General features: G+C 40.7%; 1 protein-coding gene across 2 annotated transcripts in view; it reads right to left on the bottom strand.

The window, feature by feature from the left end:
- The window catches only part of APBB1IP (amyloid beta precursor protein binding family B member 1 interacting protein), a 64,919-nt gene extending 44,782 nt beyond the window's left edge, over nt 1-20,137 (bottom strand). The window contains exons 1-4 of one of the 2 annotated variants that reach the window (XM_032112577.1): nt 20,031-20,137; nt 5,161-5,232; nt 3,057-3,144; nt 942-1,234 (exon numbers count right to left, since the gene is read on the bottom strand). In XM_032112577.1, the coding sequence (XP_031968468.1) occupies nt 942-1,234; nt 3,057-3,144; nt 5,161-5,232 (453 nt within the window). In that variant the 5' untranslated portion in view covers nt 20,031-20,137. Of the gene's footprint in view, nt 1-941; nt 1,235-3,056; nt 3,145-5,160; nt 5,233-5,779; nt 5,861-20,030 lie in introns of those variants that run through there. The other variant, XM_032112660.1, reaches the window with a different exon arrangement.
- Between the last annotated feature and the right edge of the window lie 985 nt (nt 20,138-21,122).

Genomic DNA, 21,122 nt, shown 5'->3' on the forward strand with positions numbered 1-21,122 from the left:
TTTGGGGCTGCATCACGCTGTTAATGCCTTCTCTTCTCCTTGCAAGGCTGTGACAGGGCAGAATTCTCTATTATCTGCTTCTCCACAACCTCACATCAAAAAAATACTACAAATATCACATTTTATTTCAGTTGTTAAAACACCTCTGCAAGAAGGAGGAGACTGTGATAAGTCTGAAATTTTAAGATACAGATAAGCCAGTAATTTGTAAATAGTTATAAATAGGTACCTACTGATAACTTTGGCACCTCTTAAGAGCATTTTTCCCCTATTGCAGATTGTCTCCAATACTTCCTTCCAAGACAAGACAAAGAAGAGCAGAGTGATTCCGTGTTAGGATTAGGAGAAGTACTTCTTGTGCTCATCCCTGCACCTGGTCACCCAGCAAATGCTGAGTTTTACACAACTGAACAGCTTTTCCTATTGCAAGAAATCACTTAGGCCAGGGATGGAGCTGGGAAACATCCACAGAATTTTCTCATCAATACAAACAGCACAAGACTGCGATGAACACACACAGTGACATCTTCACAAAGTGGGAAGATCTTTGACCGTACTTAGCATTGATGCCAAAACCAAGTTCTCTGTAAGAAGATATTAACTGTTTAGTGCTTCTTAAAATATCAGTGATAAATTTTCTTAATATTTCTGTTTTCTTAATATTTCTATTACAATAAACCATTTGCAATGATTTATGCCTGTACTGGGCTATCAAAATGATTAGAAAGATGAAGGAACGGGCAATAGGTCAAGGAATGGGCAGACTATGCTAAGGCCACAGCAATAGAAATTTCATTCTAGAGTTCATGCATGTTTCATCATTGCAGAATCTTCCCAAGATGTATCTACCTGGGAGATCCACTGGTGTTCCAGTGCCAAATATCACTTGCAAACTGACAAGAACTAGTGAATGCTTAGAATAAGGTTCCACCCAGACTTACCTGGGTAAGTGGTTCAGGAGGAGGTGGTGGCGGTGCTGGTGGAAGGTCTGATTCAGGTTCTGGAGGTGGAGGAGGCAAATCATCCCCCAACTGTCCAGTAACGGTAACATAGGGACTTACTTTAGAATAAATGTCACTATTCAAGCCTGTTGAAGGCTGAGTGACTGTACTTTGCTGGTTGGAAGAAGGAGTTTTCTGGGCTTGTAAAGTTTTCTGTTCAACATCATTTAGGTCTGCTACAAGATCAGCCATTAAAGCATCCAGGTCTTTGTCCTCTAGGGCATTTAGTGATTCTGTAAAGAAAACCACAAACTGTGTCAGAGAGTGAGTGCAATGCAAAGCACTGTTTCCAGTTCAGCAGAGACTAAATTGCAGAAGGCATGGTTACAGGGTTGTGGGAAAGGAAACAACATTTTACATGGGTTCAAGAAATAAATGTGCTTTCGGAACAACCATTAATCTGGTCATACTGAAGTTTAGAGTACAAGGAACTCTACGAATACAAACTAAACAGGACAGGAAGCTTCAGTTCCAGTGATACAGTCTCAGGCCCTTATGATGTTACAAAACATGGCCCTGATCCAGCAAGGTTACCAGGTACATGCTTAGTGATATGATTGTCAGAAATTCCATGAGCTCCCATTAGGCTGTAAGTGCATACATAAATGCTCAGCAAGTTTCGGCACGGCACACAACAAACCATGTAACTGAGGCCTAGATGAAGAATACCTCCATATATTATTACTATTCTACACAAAATTACATGAAGCAGAATCAAAGAATTCTAACACACAAGAAACTGCATGGTATCATCTGTAGCACATCAGTAATTCTGTGATCTGTGACATACTACATGGGTGGTCCCTCACACACAAGCTTTTGAGGAGCCTTTAAGCAAGGAACAAACTAGAAAGTTTCCTTTAAAAGCAGCTTATAAACCAGATAGAAACATTGTAACTTCTTTCTGTTTTCTACTCTGACAGAGTATAAGATAAAATCTTATACCAGAACTTTGTATGTAATATGAGGTTGTTTGAACTAGCCATGGTGTAAGAGATATTGTGGAGTAAAACCCTGTAGGATGATTTAGCTTTCTAAAAGAGAAGGGTTCTTTTAAGATTGAACAGTCGGTGATCTAAATCTCTTTGAAGAGTCCAGTTAAGAAATAAATAAATCACAAACTGGGAAAACTTTTAAGTGAGATTTTGAGAGGAATGGAGAGCATTGAATTAGATACTCAAAAATGCTAATCTAGTTCAATAAAGAATAGGTCATTCATCAGACTAAGTGTGAACATGTCACTAGGCCATCTCTGTTTACTCTGCTCTCCCTGTTACATTAATATAGTATTTAATAAGTTTTTCTTTACAGGGAGAAAGTTGGCTTATGATCTTCTCTATTAACATAGTTCTACCCACTTTGCTGGTAGAGTCTTTAGGAAGCCTGACAGGGAACTGATCCTGGGACAAAACCAGAGGTTAACACCAACTCAGGCTAATGCAAACAACCAGCCCTCAGTCAAAAAAAAAAAAAAAAAAAAAAACAACCACAAAAGGAAAAGGAAAAAAAACCTTAATCACAAACAAAATCAAAGGGAGGGTCCTTATTTCAAACTCAGATAAATCACCTAATTTGGTTAGCCATACAGCCTCAGCAAGCAGCTGTACATGCAAAAGTGACAGTGGAAACCAAAACGAGAATAAGCACTGAAAAGTGGAAGCAGCTGAAGCTGATACTTCCACTGGACAGAAATGTTTACGCAGCTCTGACATCACACTGGGAAACTTCGTCTTCCACCAAGTTGAATCTTTACATTAAAAAGGTTACATTTTAGAAAGTTATTTGGGAGACTTCTCATTTTTGTTTTCCTCTATACCAAGACATTTTTAAAAGTCTGACTTCTACTTAAACTGAGTAATGCTCCAAAAAATTGTTCCTTTTGGAGTTTCCTAAATTGAGACACAAAAATATACCCCCCTCCTCCAGCAAAACAGGGTCCTTTTGTTTGGTTTGGGGTTTTTGATCAAGGATATGTAAAGATTTTCTTCTCATTTGTTGCTGTAAGGTATTTTAAGTAAGCATAAAAGGCATGAAAGAGTCCTTTCAGCTACTTACCATTTAGATCTTTAAAACCAACTGTAAAGCTAAATTCATTGTTGGACTCTTTGGGGCATGGAGGTGGTACAGTCTCCACTCCTAAACTCTGTTAAGATAGAAGAAAAACAAGTATCTGATGATACAATTACTACTACATACATTAACATTTGAAAATCAACTACCTGAATTTATCTAATCAATTCTTCTTCAAGGAACAGAATGACACACACTGGTTTCTGAGAGTACGTTAGACTGGTAAACTAACTAGGGCCAGGACAAGGGTTCAAGCACTGTCTCACAATCAAGGCAAGGGTTTTGCATGCTTCTTAATCCAATGTCGATCCATGACAGCAGCAACTCTTGTCAGGCAACACCTGGGCTTGGTGTGGGGAACAGCAGAGAACTGGACTGTTTCTAATCGAGACAGTGGGCAAAGCCAGACTGATTTTTAGCTTTCTTGGGTTTTCTGAAGGAGGGTGTGGAAAGAGTTTAGCTGTGTACACATTTGAGCCACAGTATCGTTTTCTTTCCAGAGTGCTTTATTTACTAATATAAATGAAACCTAGCTGTTGCTTTCTCCTGTTGTTTGAAAAAAACCCAAACCCAAATAGAACAAAGAAAACCCCATGCTGTTGCAATGTAAACTGCAAATCTGTGTAAATAGAGAATTCCTAGTTTGCAGCAGAAAAGGCCAATTCTGAATTTGCATTTCTTTTTCAGCCCTGTTGTGCCATGTAAAGGTATCTCTGCATGCACCTATCATTTACACTTACTTTAGGAACAGACAGACTGGTAAAAAAGTGTGAAAAACGAATCTACAGTCTTGTTTTGAAAGTTAAGAGTCTGAGGGAATTAACAGATCCAACTCAGTTAACTGAAAGTCTTCAAGCTTTCAGACACCCCTATCTCCTTGTCCCATACAAAGCTGATGTGAGAGCTGATACCAGAATGTTAGAGAGGAGGAGAAGCCTGTCTCCATATCAGGAACACTCCTTCCCACCCAGTACTGCACCAGAGAGCACAGAGACAAGAGGCTCACTCTCTTACACTCTTTGCATCACTTGCACTTGTAACAGTGCTGTGTCCAATCTGAGGAGGTAAAATCTGTGACAAGGAGTCTTTTGCTCCTGTGAAGGCCTAATAATGAAATGAGATTACCATAAATCCCTCCCTATTTTATATAAATACAAACATATATAAAATAAATATCCACAATTTTAAAAAGTCCTTAAAGAGCAGAAAGGCTACCAAGGGACAAAGTATTGTGATTTGACAGCTAAGAACGCCATGTGAAATCTTGGCTTTCACCCAGTTTAAACACAATTTCTATTCTGTGCCTCAGAATTACTGGTATTTAATTTGTCAAGCACTGGGATTCATCAAGAAAGACCCCCTCAAAACAAAGGCTGTAACCAAACTCACACATCCAACGTGACAACTTAAGTGTTTTCAACCATGCATTTATTAAAATACAACAAATTTATTCCCTTTGTAGATTTTTTCTAGAAATAAAAATTCTCCTTTCATCAGCTTTTGCAGGAAGTATTTCATTACTAGAGCTTTAGGAAAAGGCTCATGCTGTTTTATACTCTCAAGACTGTATTCTGCATTGGCAATTATATCTCTATGAATTCTTCAATGCCACCCTCACTGCAGCTCAATATTTTGCCATATCTAAAGATTACTTTTAAGCATAGATTCAAAATGTTGCTTTCATTTCCAAAGTTCACATTCAACACTCAGGCTACATCCCATTTACCCATGTATGCTAAGCATTCATACCTGAAAAGTTAGACTTAAACTCTTCCTGTTTTCACAGAATCCTTTAATTTCTTTGGACCAAGTCCAGAGGAATTTAAATTGCGGGGCTGGGGTTTTTTCAGAGAATGTCTTTCACAAGCAGTTAGGTCTTTTTAACAACCTACTCTGCACTGATATTACTTTATTCTTCAGGCCACTTGTTTTAACTATTGAGCAGAGAAATTTAGTTGAATGTTTACCAGAAAAATGTAACTGTATTTATTCAGAGTGGAAGTGCATGAAAAATGTAGAAAAGTTCCCTCTTTTCTCTAACACATAATAGCTATTTTTCTAATCTTGATGGAAAAATAGAATTATTTACCTGAGTCAGCATGTCCATCTCCCCAAGTAAATTGCTGAACATTTCATCTATATCATCACAGGTTTGCTCCATCTGAAAGAAAAAATCCACAAACAAGAAATCATCAGAAGTTCATTTCAAAGCCAGCAATGGTCAAAACCAGAAGATATACAATGCTCTTTTATATTGTGTTCATAAATAACTTTAAAACAAGTGCTCATGACTTGCAAAAACCTGAATCCATACCTTAGAAGTAACTACTGACAGTTCAGAACCTCTATCCTGTATATGCTTAAACACACTTCAGATCTACGCTCATCAGAAGTGCCAACGACCTCCTTTTATCGTTTACATTTCATATTAAGTCACCAGCTAATAAATCATGGCTGTATGTAAAACATCAAAAAAAACGTAGCCAATGAGAGATAGAGAGGGAAACAAAGTGTGATGCCGAGAAATTCCTGAATGTTTCATCTTGAAAACCTTCTTTCTTTGGCTTAGATAACTAATACTACAGAGTTTATTGGGTGTTATCTAGTGTAAAACCAGGTTATGATTAGGTATATAACCAACTTTTTGGCTCGATTATTTCTCCCTTTTTCTTTCAAATATTACTGCACTGCAAGAACTCCAGTCTTACCTAACCTCAAGACATCTGAGGGAGGGCACTGAGACAAGGAAAATGGGTAGATGCTGCGTGACAGCCAATGGCAACACTTGTTGCAAGAGGGTGGTGTGAGGACAGGATCACACACTGGTCATCAGACACAGCTTCTGTTATAATCCTCTTCCTCATAAATCTGTTCCTTTGTAGGGAAAGAAGCAGTGTAAAAGGATGTCTGCCATGGAACACTACCAGAGACAAGAACTAGAAACATCATTTTTTTAAGAGTTGTTCTCAAGCCTGCAAAGGATTGAGAACTGTGGTATTGAACTCATAAAACCAGGGTTCAAACTAGGGCCAAACTTTAAACATGTAAGTAGTCCTATTGGTTCTCTGGGTTTGTGTGCACCTGTATTGGTTTTTCTGACAAGGTTTTGGGAGGGGCGCTGCAGAGGTGACTTCTGTGAGAAGGAAGCTCTCCCCATGTCAGAGAGGGACAGTAGTTCAAGCTGGCTCCAAGATGGACTTGGTGGCCAAAGCTGAATCCATCAGTGGTGCTGGCAGCACCTCTGTGGCAACACACTTAGGAAAGGGTAAAAAAAGCTGCACAGCAGCTGCAAAAGAGCAGCGGGAAAATGTAAGTGAAATAACCCTGCAGACTCCAAAGTCAGTATTGAAGGCAGGGGAGATGTTCCAGATGCCAGAGCAGAGATTCCCCTGCAGGCCATGTGTGAAGCCCCTGGTGAAGCTCATGGTGAAGCAAGTTGTTCCCTGGCAGCCCATGAAGTACCATGCCAGAGCAGATATCCATACTGCAGCCTGTGGAGGACCTCCCACCACAGCAGGTGGACATGCCCTGAATGAAGATGCAGGCCATGGTGTGCCACACTGGAATAGGCTCCTGGTGGGAACTGCAGCTTGTGGAGAGGAGCCCACACAGTGCAGGTTTTCTGGTAGGACCTGTGACTCCATGGGGACCCACACCAGAGCAGGCTGTTCCTCTAAGACTCTACCTTGTGGAAAGGATCCAGGCTGGAGCAGTTGTTGAAGAACTGGGGAAAGATCCCATGTTGGAGAAGTTCATGAAGGACTGTCTCCCTTGGGAGGGCCCCCATGCTGGAGCAAGGAAACAGTGTGAGGAGGAAGGAGCAGCAGAGACAAAGCATTATGAACTGACTGCAAACTCATTCCCTATCCCCCTGTGTCACTTGAGTGGGTAGGGGTAGAAGAGTTGGGAGTGAAGCTGAACCTGGAAAGAAGGGAAGGATGGGGTAAAGATATTTTTCATTTTCTTCTTATTTTGCATTGTCCTATAATTTTATTAACTGGCAATATATTAATTTCCCTATGTTGAGCCTGTTTTGCTCAATGGTAGTTGGCAAGTGATCTCCCTCCCATATCTCAACCCATGACCTTTCCCTGTAATTTCTCTCCCTGTTCTGCTGAGGAGGGGAAGTGATAGAGCAGCTTGGTAAGCATCTGGCAGCCAGCCAAAGGCAACCAACCACAGCACACAACCAACCAACCACCTCACAGGATGAGGACCAGGCTGATGCAAGAAAGCAATCAACTGAGGACAGCAACAACTCTAATGACTATAAAGACTGGTAAGAAAAGAAAACCAGCAAGTATCCCGTTCTTCAGTCTTAATGCTTTTCCTTTAATGGAGCATCTTGAGTCATGTAACTATTCCATGGATAAATTATAAAGGCCACTGAACCCTATAGCCAGTATCTGTTTGAGAACTATGATGTAACTGAACAAGGCATAGGTAACCAAGAACTGAATTTTGAACTTTCATGTTTCTCTCAGATCCCAGAAATCAAAGACTTAAAGATTTGGGAACTGGATACTCTTAAAAACATTTAAATAGGATGTGGTTGACAGGGCTGAGGGCAGCCGTAGCCCAGCAGTGGAGATGGCAGAGCTCTGCCCAAGTAATGGAACAAACACCCCACAGGACTGAGCAAAGGGAGAGTTAAAGTCATATTATCTGCTTCCTTTCCAGCTGACAAATCCCCACCGGATGGTTCACTCTCTCTGTATCACGCTTATCGTACAGAACCTCGTACACAACATTCTGGTTTTGCAGACTCAGCAGTATGCTGGGTGGCATATGATTACTGAATCTTAATTCATTTATTTGAGTCAACAGCTGTGTAGCTTCCTACACACCTGGCACTTGGAGAATCAATTTTCATAGAAAGGCTAGATAAAACAGCACTTATTTGATCAGGCAGAGTGAAGATACATTTGTTAGGTGATAAAAAATGAAGATGCAGTTCATACTGACAAGTATCTCATCAGTGTTTAAATAATACCGAATAATTTTATGTTTTCCTGTTTTCTCGTTTAGGAGATCAAAATATCTTCTAAGGAAATCTTATCAGTTCTAGCTATTTGTATGTTTTTGGTGGATTTTTTTTAAGCACTAGCTAGATCAACTTTCAGGAAAAGATCTTGATACAAGTTCTTTTGACAAAGTGAAATCCTCTTTACTATATTTTTACACAATAGAAATATTAAAGCGGCAAAAAATTACTCGAGTTGCAACCAGTTGCAACTTCTTACCAAGAGAAGTATAAAAACGGTCTAAAAATGAAAAAATCAAACCTAGGGACCCTCTTCAATAATTAACAACAACAGAAAAAAGATAGTTAGTCATGTTGTCATCAAGCCAGCAAGCCACTGCCTCTACTCGTATTTTATTTTCTCTTGAATTTTTATTGATTGGGTTTAGAAAGACAAAATTATTATAATAATCAACAAATACACCGGAAATTTTTTAATGTTAAAACACACTGAATGATGTCTTAAATTGGTATAAGAACTCTACATACTCACCAAAGACCTTGTCAAGAGCTAGAAAAACTAAAGATAGTAAAGTGAGTCCCCATAACATGGAATTGCAAAAGAGTGTCCATCCATTCTCCTCCTCTTTGACTTCTCTCCACACTTGTTTCCATTTCTTTTATTTGATTGCCACAATAGGAATAAACAGACAAAAAAATTTTCAAATTTGGAAATTATCCTGTTGGATGTTGCCTCATTTTTTATCAGCAAATTTTTCTGAATTTTATAAATAGCCTTGAACTTATTCAAACCAGAAAATCAAGGTGAAATGTGCAGGTGTATGAGCTGTTATTAACAAAAGAAGGGAAAAGATTTACCAAAGTGCCCAGATGAAAAAACTGAGTTTCATACTCAATTCTACTCTACCGTAATTTTTCTATCAGGGTTTTCTCTATTTTGTACTAATACTAGGAACTCTTAAAATCACTATCAACTACAGCAAACCGAACAGAAAAAAAACCCCAAACCAAACTTTTGCAGTAAATTTCCCATATTATGTATAAGATTTTAAGCAGAGAAAAGAATCAGAATTGAAATAAAATGAGGAAATTGCAGTTTCATGAATAAACAAGCTGCGAAGAGCTTCATGGGAAGGCATATATGTGAAACAATGTATTTTTGAAGTGACTGATTTTCAAACTGATGCCTTCTGCGCCACCTTTTGAAGTAGCACAGTTAAAAGTACTCTTTGTCTTTTATTTCCCCCAGTTTTGCATTCTCAAATCTTCACTAAGCTCTCATAAAAACCTTTTTTAAAATTTTATTTTATTTAATACTCCTACGTTTCTCATACTGTATATCTAAGAGGTTGGGACATTTTCTCTTCAACTTGCTATTCTAACCACCAAGTCTCTTTTAGTTTATGTATAATTAAGCCCTCACAGGTTTATGTAATACATAAATATTGACTCATTAATTCACCCCACCATTTACCAGAAGCCCTCCAGACCCACTGGACCTATTAATTTTTTTACCTTCCCAATTTAGATAGGAAATTGAATTGTTTGATAGAATCTTTAACACTCAGTAGGCAGCTAACAAAGGAAGAGTAAAACAGTGGTATAAAATTCACCCTGCTTAAAAAAGAAAAAAGAACCTATTTAAAAATATCATGAAATCTGACAAAGTGACCATACAGTGTACATAAAAAGCCCCCAAGATAGGGTACTATACCAAGCAGAGTTTGAACTGTTAGTATTTTAGTATCTGATAGCTCTGAGAAATACCCAAAGGTAGGCCCTTTTCACAGGAAGAGTGGTCTAAGTCACATGGTAAAAAGGGCTTCTACACTTGAAAGTCGGGAAACAAGCTGAAATGCCCTGTGAAACTGAACAGGAAATACCAAGATTATTATCTCTGCAACGCAGTCTCAGTAGAGTTGATGCAGTTTAACCAACCAAAGGAGTACAACAAAAAAGGAATGAGGTACAGCATGAGGTCAGAAGATAAAGACTTAGAGTGGATTCAGTAATGAACAGTATTGAGCTATGAACAGTATTAGGAACGAGCCCACTTAGTGATCTGGCGAACAGTCACAGACACATTCATTACATTCAAAGTATTGCTGCTGTTCTTAAACTGCAACATACGTAAATAGCAGAGATAAAAATATATGAAGTCTATTTTGACAAGTCACATAGAAACATCAAAAACACACCTTCAGGTCCTAGTGCCTGCACTACAGTGTGTAAGTGTCCGAGTACCAGGACCACCAAAATGAACACTGTTTATCCAGATGACCACTACCAGCATTGCAACTTCCTGCTATTGCTTAATGCTTAAATGATTTCTGGAGTGGAATGAAGAAAGCTTTAACATTTTAGAGAGACACACCAGTAGCCCAGTGAGTAAATTGCTCAAATCAGAGATTCACCCTTGTATACTACAGACTACGCAAAGTAGATCATCCCATAGCTGAAAGCACATAGCAAAGACAGAAAAAAGGAAGAAAACTAGGGAAGTGTTAATGAAAGTGACAGAGTCCCGCCATAAAGTGAAAAGCTGGAAAGAGGGTAACTGATTGTCACAGAAAACAGATGGGAAACTACTGTGATTAAAAAAATGCATCAAAACCTAGGGGAAAGTTACTGAAGCACCATTTCATCCTGACTTGTAACACAAAATCAATGAAATAGTAAATGAAAGTCTGAATAACTGGTCCAGGGAAATGTGCAGTGTAACTGTGAAACTCATCATCACAACTGGTGAGTAAGCAAGCTGAGGAGTTGGTTTTCTCTGCATGTAGTTATAGCTAGAAGTGGTAGTATTGCAGAGAACCGCAACATGATGAACCTCATGTTTTACGACCTAAAATAAAGGCTCCACCAGTTTGGAACCAGAGTAAAGCTTCCATGATAGACAGGTTACACCATACCTTCCAGCACAAGATTTCCTGACTCCTTCTGAAGTACACGATGCTAGCTGTTGCTGGGGGTAACCCTCCAGCCAGATTGACTGCAGGTCTGAAATAGATCTAACTAGGTTTCTTACAGCGATTTTACAGTTAGGTGTCAAGAAAAACTCACACTACTCACATACTAGTTAGTATATGAGTATTCTATATATATGTACACCTAAGTGAGGCAGGATGGAAGTTCCTTAACCACCTATTCCATCACATCTAGTAAAAAGTCCTTAACAGACATTTAGGCCCACTTTTATGAAGTAAAGTACAAGAGAACATCTGTCTCTGCAGAATTCAAGCCTAGAGGAACACAATCCAACTAGTTACTAATTCTGGTAGATACTAAGAATGGAAATGGAAGTTTTGGAGTGATACAATAGAAATGGCAGCTGACCCCAAGGTTTCAAAATCACAACCAGATTTGGCAATTAGCATGTTGACTTTCCTCTTTCTTACCTACGTAACATGGCCCTGTAACTCTTCTGCTTTAACACTAGCTCACATTTTGAAAAGAATGGATCAAAAGCAATTAGACTGCTTCCAGTCTGTACTGACCTAACATTGATAAGGATGGTATTTTTCAATAAAAAGCCTGCACACGCTGATAAATCTGAAAGCATTTTTTTACTAATATTCCCTATTCTTCTGGGAAATTTGGTGTGCCAATAACTGGAGGCTTATCTGCAGCTGAAGTTACACTGCATATTTATCTCAGGGATGGCGTGACATGCTATAACTCCATTCATGAGGGAATAAAAGTGACACACTAGAACACTAGTAGCTTCAGGAAGACTGTACAACTGCAAAGTGTCCTTATTAGTTCAAAACTGAGTCACATCTGGCTTTGGATTAAAATTAAAATGGTAGATAAATACAGTCAACTGAGAATCCTACTCTAATGTTAACATGGGGTACTAGAGCTCATATTCTACTAATTCCAGAATCACTCACCCAGATATAAACACAAACGCTGTTAGGTAAGAGCACCCCAAACTCACACATCCTATTTGTGTTCCACATAAATTTTAACTATGCCATTTATGCAATTAAACCTCTTGAAAGCTTGTTCCCTTTTTTGCCAATTTGGAAATACACAGTTAAGTCACGTGTTTTACAGGAACAAACCTGCAGTGAGGAATGATTTTGGAAAAAGTCTTTATTAGTCCAAAAGACCCAGATTTCATAGACCTGAAAACTATACTATTCCACTTTAATGATGACACTGATATTTTACACTTGTGCTGACTCAGAATCCATCACCTCTGTGCTCCCCAGCCTTCCCCTCTCCCCCCATGCACTTCCCCAAACACATACTTTTTTCTTTAACACTCTTGCTGAGAGTGGTGTCTGGGAGGAGCAGCTGTGGGTCCTGTTCTTGGGGTGAGGCAGGATGGCAAGATTAGTGAATTGTCACTGAGGCTCATTTAAGTGAAGCTGAAAGGAACAAGGGACTACCTAAAAGCTTACTCACGGTATGTCAGGAAGAAGTTACTCAAGGCCAGAGGAGAGGGTTAGCAGAGAAGACAGGACATTTAACCTGTGGCTATGGTAAAGGCATGTAGAGGGACATGGCATGCAGGCTGGATGTGAGACCCCTCACTCACTAAGATCCTCTCTAAAATAACTCAGGCACAGACACAGTCTGGATCCTGGGCTCCAGAAAATGCATCCCAAATGTACCCAAGCAGCTGGGCAACTGTGAGTTAAAAGCACCTTATGAAAGGCAAAGAAAAAAACCACCCTGGTGTAAAGAACAGATGCAGGGAGGAGAAAGCTTGGGAGCAATTTCTATGTACCAGAACTTCACTTTGTACCTTCCTGTCAGCTCACAAGGGGATTGTTTCTATGGAAATCAAAACAGTGCCACTTCTGTTCATTCTTATACAGTATCCTCACATCAGTCAATGTGCTTCAGTCTGGCCTGTGGACCTAAGAACATTACAGAACTACAGTTACAGTTTTGGTCATCTTCTTTTTATTTTGTCACAGAATTATTTACTGCAGAATGGTCCAGTCTGGGGACTTTCTCATGAGCCATACAGGCAACACAAAATGGTAGGAGGAGACATATTTCCAGCCCTACGCCTTTACAAAGACTGGTAGAAGAAATAATTCCCTATTCTGTGCCAGATTAATGGCACACAGGAACAATATTTCCATTCCCCCAACATATCTTCTCCTGGAAAAGGCTGGGTGGAAGTGTATCCCCTCAGCTCATGAACCACCAGCTTATCCAGGCTCGCCCATCTTGTGTTGATAATGTGTCTACTTCAGCTTTACTCAGGTATAAACAACTGCAGACATACAGTTATCAGAAAACGTGAACCTCAGTTCTAGGTTCCTCCCACTCCCTGCCATGATGGCAGAGCAGAATAGCAAGAGAGTAATGTAACCCTGAGTAACAGAAATTTATAGTTTCCACATTCCTTCCCATAATCTGCAGCTTGTTGATGTTGGTGCAATGTTTTCCTTCCTGTTTTTTTCCTGTTACCCAACACTGCTGTACAGAATGTAGATGACAACACGAGTATTACCGCAGGCCTGGGCCCTAGGGTATATCACCGTGTCCCGCAGCCATAGGGAGGAGGAGGAGAGAAGATCAGCAGGCAGGAATTGTGCAGCAAGATTGATTTATTTAATTATTTTACAAACTCTTGACTTTTTTCTTCATAGTCTAATTGGACCAAGGATCAGCCACCCCTTGGGGGTGACTGGCTAATACCCTAAAACATCCATTGTCAAAATAGTTTTCTATTGTACCATAAACAAGACTTTTCAAGGTTGCAGGTGGCTTGGTTGTTTACATAACTCTGCTACCTCTTCTGTGAGAGAGAAAAGTCTCTCACGGACTTAGAAAATAGCAAGAAAATCCTTGCTAGCAGCATTTTTGTATCTACACATGAGACTGTCTTGTACTTTAAACAATTGCCAGCAACATACAATAATGCAGTTTTGATGTTTAGCTTCACAGTCCATGAAGTAGGCTGATCCTACATTAACAGATTGTCTAACAAACAGAAAACCATAGACAAGGAAGCCCACAGATGAGAAAGGAAGGCATACAGGGGTGTAAAATGAGGGAAAATCCTTCCCCTCCTCAATTCCCCATAGAATCAAGGGATGTTAAGTGTGGAATAGTGAAAATAGTAGCACAAATTTAGGAAGAGGAAAAAAGGAAAGAAAACTTACTGTACCAAATTTGAGTGCAGGAACTGCTAGGTTGGATAGTCGATGGCTCATCTTTTCTAACACTCACTTCCTCCCACAATGAGCCACTAGGTAAGCACAAGATATGCTATAAGGGTCCATGACACAACTGTCTCCCCATGCAAATAACTTATTCCTATGACCTATCATTGGCAAAAGCTCTAAATCACCATCTTCTTTCTTATAATCACATGTTCTTATTACTGCCAGAAATGCTTAAGGGATGGCACACATGGTATGGGAAAGGAACACTGAAAAAGGAAAACACACCAACATAAAATGCTCTAACAGAGCGAAGCAAAACGATGAATCTGTAAAGATTTTATTGAATCCATCTGCTTGTTTCATGCACAGTTCATATATCAAAATCAAATAAAGCAAATAATGCTTTAATATGAATTTACAGATATTTCACCAAAGTACTGTGCTCAGTAACAGTGAGTAGTAGAAAAATTAAATGAAGATTTTTTTTATAAATCTTTCTCAGTTTTACAACTGACTGAAGTGTCAGGTACAATTCCAAGGCCCACTGTTAACTTTTCACCTAGCAAATTTGCTTCTTTCAGTCCATACAATGCAGTGATTACAAGCAGCTTTAAGCAGTGGGTTTCAGATGAAGATCTGTAAGGAAAGTGGAAGCCTGGAGACACCACAGACAGGATGTTGTATTGGTATGGTGGTGGTTGCTTTGTCACAGCCCACGGAGCCCTGAACTGCACAAAGAAACAGATATGAGAAGAAAATGCACAAAAGGAGAAGAACCTTGTGACATTTCCATTCTTCCATTTCTCTAAGGTTTTCCATGAGAACGAAACGTCACTGCCTCCCTCTCTTTTTTCCCTTAGAAGTGGAGGGATGGAACAATGCTGATCTGGTCACAGCACCTCCACCACGACACAGGGGAGACAAAAGAGGCCAGTCTAGTGACAGATATGAAAGGTTTTGCTGAATTTCATGTAAGAACATGGCCCCTTATAGGACAGAACTGCAGTTAAGTTTATGTTGAATCCCTTCCTAGAACTAGCATCCAAAACCACTGGCTCATTTGTATTTGCTCTCTCAAACATTAATTAGGTCTGTCACCTTCCTCTCAGTCACGAGGATATGGTCACCAAAGTACAAAACTAAGCTGTAACCACAAGTGTTTGGGAATGTTATCTGTGTTCATATTTTTGGCACGTATTCTTGCTAGCTCAAGAACATCTCAGAAGTTTATGTCCTCCGAGGCACATGCACAGCAGATATTTCAAACACATCAAAAAGCACAGAGAACAGTAAAGTGTAGTTGACTGGTTTTTTTGTTTTGTTTTGTTTTTTTAATTTGAAATCAGACAGAAAAACCACATCACCTTTCAAAAATATTTTTTGGGCTGATAATCCTCCTTATTTCTGCGCTTCAGTGAAATCCCCACAGCAAGTGAGGGAATGGGGCCTTCCAGTACTGTTAGAAAATACCAGAAAAATCTTCAGAAGTACATCAAAATCTTGCTCTGAGGCAGAGTAAAATAATCATGTGTCTGCAGACTGGGTTACCTGAAGATGCAGTAAGAGTACCAAAATGATCAGATCAACTAAGGCCACCAAGGAGCACGTTTTCATTGCTGCCAACATGGACTTGATGCCAACAGGTTAACTGACCATTCTGCTGAGCTTCCTACCTTTCCTGGTGAGTTGCCTTTGAGACAGACACATAATTTTGCCTAAAACTTGGGCACTCTGAAGGTAATTTGCCATTTTTATCAGCAAAAGCATCCAGTGAGTGCCTGTATGATTGATTTTGGCTGCTTGTGATTCTCTCTATGATTGATGGACCAGTAATGCTGCTAAAGGAAGATTTGCTCCCCTTCCATCCCCACTCTACCTGACAGGTGTAGGTACAATGACAAGATATTCACCAAAAAGTTTATTTTATCAGTTCAATTGTCTGAGGACAACTGAGGACTTTCGGTTGGTAGTGACATTAACTATGCAGGGTCTGCTCATCACTGATAGCAGAAACAGAGAGTTTTATCCTTTAATATTGATGTCACATGCCACACTTTTACATCCGCTGCTTTAGATTACAGGCAAATACAAAGCGAAAGCAAAAATGGAAATGCACTGAGATGTATCCAGTGCAAAACTTCTATCAGATGTGATTTTGGTTGCATTTCTAAATGGAGCAGCAGAGAAAAATCTGTTTCGTATATACACCGAACGTTGTTCTCCCTCTAGGATTCATAATGCATCTACTCCCCAAAATACGCCTAATACTTCTAATGACTGTAGCCCTTGTTTATTTTGGCATAAATTCATAGCATGCTGAATCAATGCTCAACAAGAAGAAACTGCTGTGTGCAGGCTGGCATAGCAAAAAAATGAGAGCAATTAGTCAGCCACAAATCTAAAAGGTAGTTTATTGGAAGAAAGTCTTTGAAACTAATGACAGGCCTAAACTTTCTGAACTATCATTACCGAACTAGTTTGTAAATTCCCAGAGTAAAATACTAAGTCAGATCAAAGTCATCTGTGTTTCCTTTTCATTCAAAACCCAGAAGCAATACTATAAATTAAAACTGAGGGGTGGTGAGGAACACGACCTCGTATATGCTCCTGTAGATGCTCAAAGTCTCCTACAGAAACTTGAGAAGAACATGGCACCCAGTTTCTTTCTTTCACAGTACAACATACATATTTTACACTGGCAGCTCTATTGTTAATATCTAGTGTAGCCATGGATCAATAGGCTGGACAACAATGACATCTGCATCTGACCTGGTTGTCCCAAGCTCTTTTTAGACAATGAAAGGAAAGGAAGGCAATTTTATAGAGCATGATTCATAGTTGCTGTCCAAAACTGGGCCTCCAAACCAAGTTTTAGCAGTATCTACCTTTCTGTGTAAGAGACTGTAAAAGTGACTCAGAACCTCGGGTGACTCAAATGCTCACGTGTACAGCTGGATGAGGAGAGTCCTGCCTCTAAAGCCCAATAAGTGTTTTGGAAGGTCTGCATGGATGCAAGTTACCATTGTCACCAGAGACCCTCCAAAGGAAATAAGCCAAAGCTTCCCTATTTGCTGCATGCAAATAACAGGTCTTATTTTCACTTTCACCACAAATCAGCATCTGACCATGTGAAGTCATCATCACAACAGGTCAGACTGACCCTACAACAAAACAATCAAGATATACTGCAACCAAAGATGGAAAAAATGGTCGGTAAGAAAAACACATGTAGTTTGCAAAGAGAGCAGGAAAGGATAAGGGCCTTGATATCTTAACAATATACAGGAAAATGAAATTCAGCTACATTTCTGTAAAGCAACCTCTGAAACAGAAGCATGCTTTTAAGAAAATCCATGCTCCCAGATCATCTTATCAATGGTCAGATGTTCACAAATCTGCAAGGAAGACGGGTCCTCTCTCAAACAAGGCAAGCCCTTCTCTCACTTGCAGCAGTACTCCAGACTGGTGGTTTTCTCAGACATTTTGCAGGGCCAAAGAGATTCAATAGGTGATCCCTCCATCCACAGGCTGCCCAAGTCCTAGCTGTCCCTTCACCACTCACGGCAGACCAAGAGAAGGAAAGCGTTCTGCCTCTTCTTCCTTTTATTGCTTTAAGACATTTCTTCTATCAGGAAAGGTGAAACACAGCAAAAGCAAAACCTTAGTGGGTTGGGTAATTTTTTTACCTTCAAGAAATCTTGGGGCTCAGTACTGACTTAAATTGTTGCAACATCCAACAGGCCCATCTGCTAATACTGTTGCCTCTTTTGTGCAAATTGTTAGCCTACCAAATGTGTGTCCTTATAAATTACAAAAAAGATCAAGGTTACACCTTATTTACAGGTGCATGAGTTATGGTATGTGATCTACTAGACACTGCCCAAGTATAGTGACTTTCGATCTGTAAAAAATCAAACTTTGCAGTAACAAATAGACTTGATAACAAAATAAACCAGCACTTCAAAAGCATCATAACCTGCTTGAAGATACTACACACTGATAACCACAAATTCCAGCATGAACAATTAAAACACAATTTACTCAATAATTACATTGAACCATCACACATTTTGCCTCCAAACACTAGAATAGTCTGTAATAGCCACAGGAGGTATTTTAAAAAGAAAGAGAAGACACAGGGAATGATTAAATGTCTCTTTTCAGAGACAGTACATTTTTCCAGTTATGTATGTTCCCAGATGGATCAGAATTTTCTGAGAATAAAACAAGGACCACTCAGTTATCTGTAATGCTCCACTGACCCAACCTACCAAAGACATTTGTATGCCATATTTCAAACCAAATTATCTCCATTTTTAAGCAATGCTTGCTTGCACAAAGCATTAAGTACAATTAAATGTAATAGTCTCCTTAGAAAGCTCACAGGGAAAAACAGAACCAAAGAGGTTCAGCAAAAAGTAAAACTTTTTTAACCTAAATTCGTATTCTTTACAAAGTTACCAGAAAAAAAAATACTGTAAATTTAGTGAAGATAAATGATTAAGAGACTGCACAGGTGGAGCAGGTCACTAGTATAGGCTCTCTGGAGCACTGGGGCTCACCTATTTGTCTCTAATGACACAGACTGGACTACATCAAGCCCTGACTACATTTACATCACTGTTGTGCAGCAGCAGGATAATTGATTAACAGTAAAATCAACACATTTCATATGTGAAATAAGATGGATGCAGGTTTGGAAGAGATGACAAAACACACGTCATGTAATTCATAAAGAGGAACTAGAACCAAAGAGGAAAAGTGACTGCCAAAATTCTGCAAACCGAAGTTCTGAGAGGGAGAGACAAACTGGAGACAAATTAATCACAGAATCAGAGTAGTCTCGGGTGGGAAGTGACTTCAAAAAGTTAAGATGCTAGTTTGGTGGAACCTTGCTTATTTTATTTGTAGGCTGTGTTCCTACATCAAATTTTTAATGACAGTTAAGACTGGCTGGATCATATGCTGCCTAAAAGACACTACAGGATACCTCTTCCCAGTGTGACGATTAATGGATTTATTAACTTCTCTTTTTGGTGCACGAGGGATTGAAAAACCACCCCAAACTTGTGGAGATTTCATTTCAGTTACTTCTCCGTGGTATTCAGCCGAAGGTATCATGCGGGATGGGCGCTCTCTGAGTCAGGCGACACTTAAGAGTTTCTCACTAAACCATGTGGCTAAAGACACCACCAGCAGAGAGATGTAAACTGTTCCTTGGAAGTCTCTACTGGCTGTTTGGCCGTAACTGCACCACCTTCTTACATGCTTAGTTTAAGACTAATAGATTAGCACATTTACATGGGGTATTCTCTGCCCGCTTGGCCTGCAGTTCTCTCCCGCCTGCCTTCACTTTTCGAACGCTGACCCTGAAACAGGGCCCTGTGCGTCCCTCGGGATCCCCACCGGCCTCATGAGGCTACAGGGAAGCTTCGGCAGCCCTGCCTTGCAAATGATCAACCTCATACTCGCTTTCCCCAGGGACTGGGCACAGGGAAGGTCTGACCCAGCTTAACCCTACCGAGGAGAACAACCATCACCGGGACCCAGCACCGCAGCACGAAACCCCACGGTCCCGCTTCAGCCCCCCGAGGCCACGCGTGCCGCCGGAAGGTCCCTGTCCCGCGGGGGAAGCCGGTGTGCGGGGTCTGTCCGCTCTGCGGGCTCCCGCCCCGCTGCCCAGAGCGGGATTTGCCGCACCTCCCACCCCAGCTCCACTGTTCCCCGCCGGGCTCCTCACCGCGGCGAGCGGGACCCCGCACACCTCCGCCCCGTCGGGTCCCGGACTGGCGCCGGGAGCCCTCGGGGGTCCGACTAATCCCTCCCTGTCCGCTTTACCTTGGCGGGCGGGCGGCAGCTCCGGAGGCTGCGAGGAGGCGCGGCTCGGCGGGACCTGACCCGGCTCGGCGGGGCCGGGGCTGCCTGAGGGAAGTGGGGCCGCCCCGCCGCGCTCGCAGCGCCGCCCTCCGCCCTCGGCCCGGACAGAGGCGATGGCCGCTGCTTTGCCCGCATCCCCCGGGGCAATCCCCGGCCGGCCCGGGCAGCCCAGCCCAGCCCCAGCGCTCCCCACCCCGCGGCCTCTCCCGGGCCGCCCCGGCCGGGCTGGGCGCTCTCGGCTGGATAGCACTGTCAGGCGCTCTCTCGTTTTCACACAGAATTGGGTTTCTTTCCCCCCTCTTTTTGTGACTCTGCATCTTCTGTAACGTGTAAGGCAGTGATCTGCTTTCATGACATTTTTATGTCATTTCGTACTTTTGGAAAAGGCTACTTTGAAGGGTACTTGGATGTTATTCATGGAGTAGAAATGATTTTATAACACCTTAAATTCCATAAAAAGATGGGGAGGGGGGAAAAAATCGAGAAGTTTCCATCTGAGAAAAAGCAAGTGTCAGAAAATTCAGTGCAGTCTTGGAAGGGTTGATGTCACTCAGTTAAAGAGAGATTTTGAGTAATGGAGGCCATGTGCAAATAGACCTCTCTCTTGATTTAAAATCCTATTGTCAGTGTCTATAACTTCGCCAAAACAATGCCTTTAGCAGATTTTTTCTTATATATCTAAAGCACTGACAGTAAAGTGTAGTGAAAAAAGGTGAAGATGTCACCATTGCCTCCTTCTGTTACTTCAGTTTAGAGAGGTCACCAGGTAGTTCAGCTAAGTCTTGCACTTACAGGCAATTCGTATTAAAATTCCAGATTTTGCTCCAAAGAAGCCAAGAAATGCCACTTTTTTTTCCCTCCAACACTGCTGGAGATAAAATAATTATAGCAGAAGGATGGTAGCATTTCAAATTACCACCATGTTTTGCACAGCAAATATGTTTCAGTGCTTTAAGGGGTAATTGCTTTGAAAAATTCCAGCTGAGACAGCTCAGCCATATTTAAGAATGCATTCAGGGAATAGTGCATTGTTGTGCTCATGTTATTTAAAAA

Source organism: Corvus moneduloides, chromosome 1 (assembly GCF_009650955.1).
Source record: "Corvus moneduloides isolate bCorMon1 chromosome 1, bCorMon1.pri, whole genome shotgun sequence".
Classification (NCBI taxonomy): domain Eukaryota; kingdom Metazoa; phylum Chordata; class Aves; order Passeriformes; family Corvidae; genus Corvus; species Corvus moneduloides.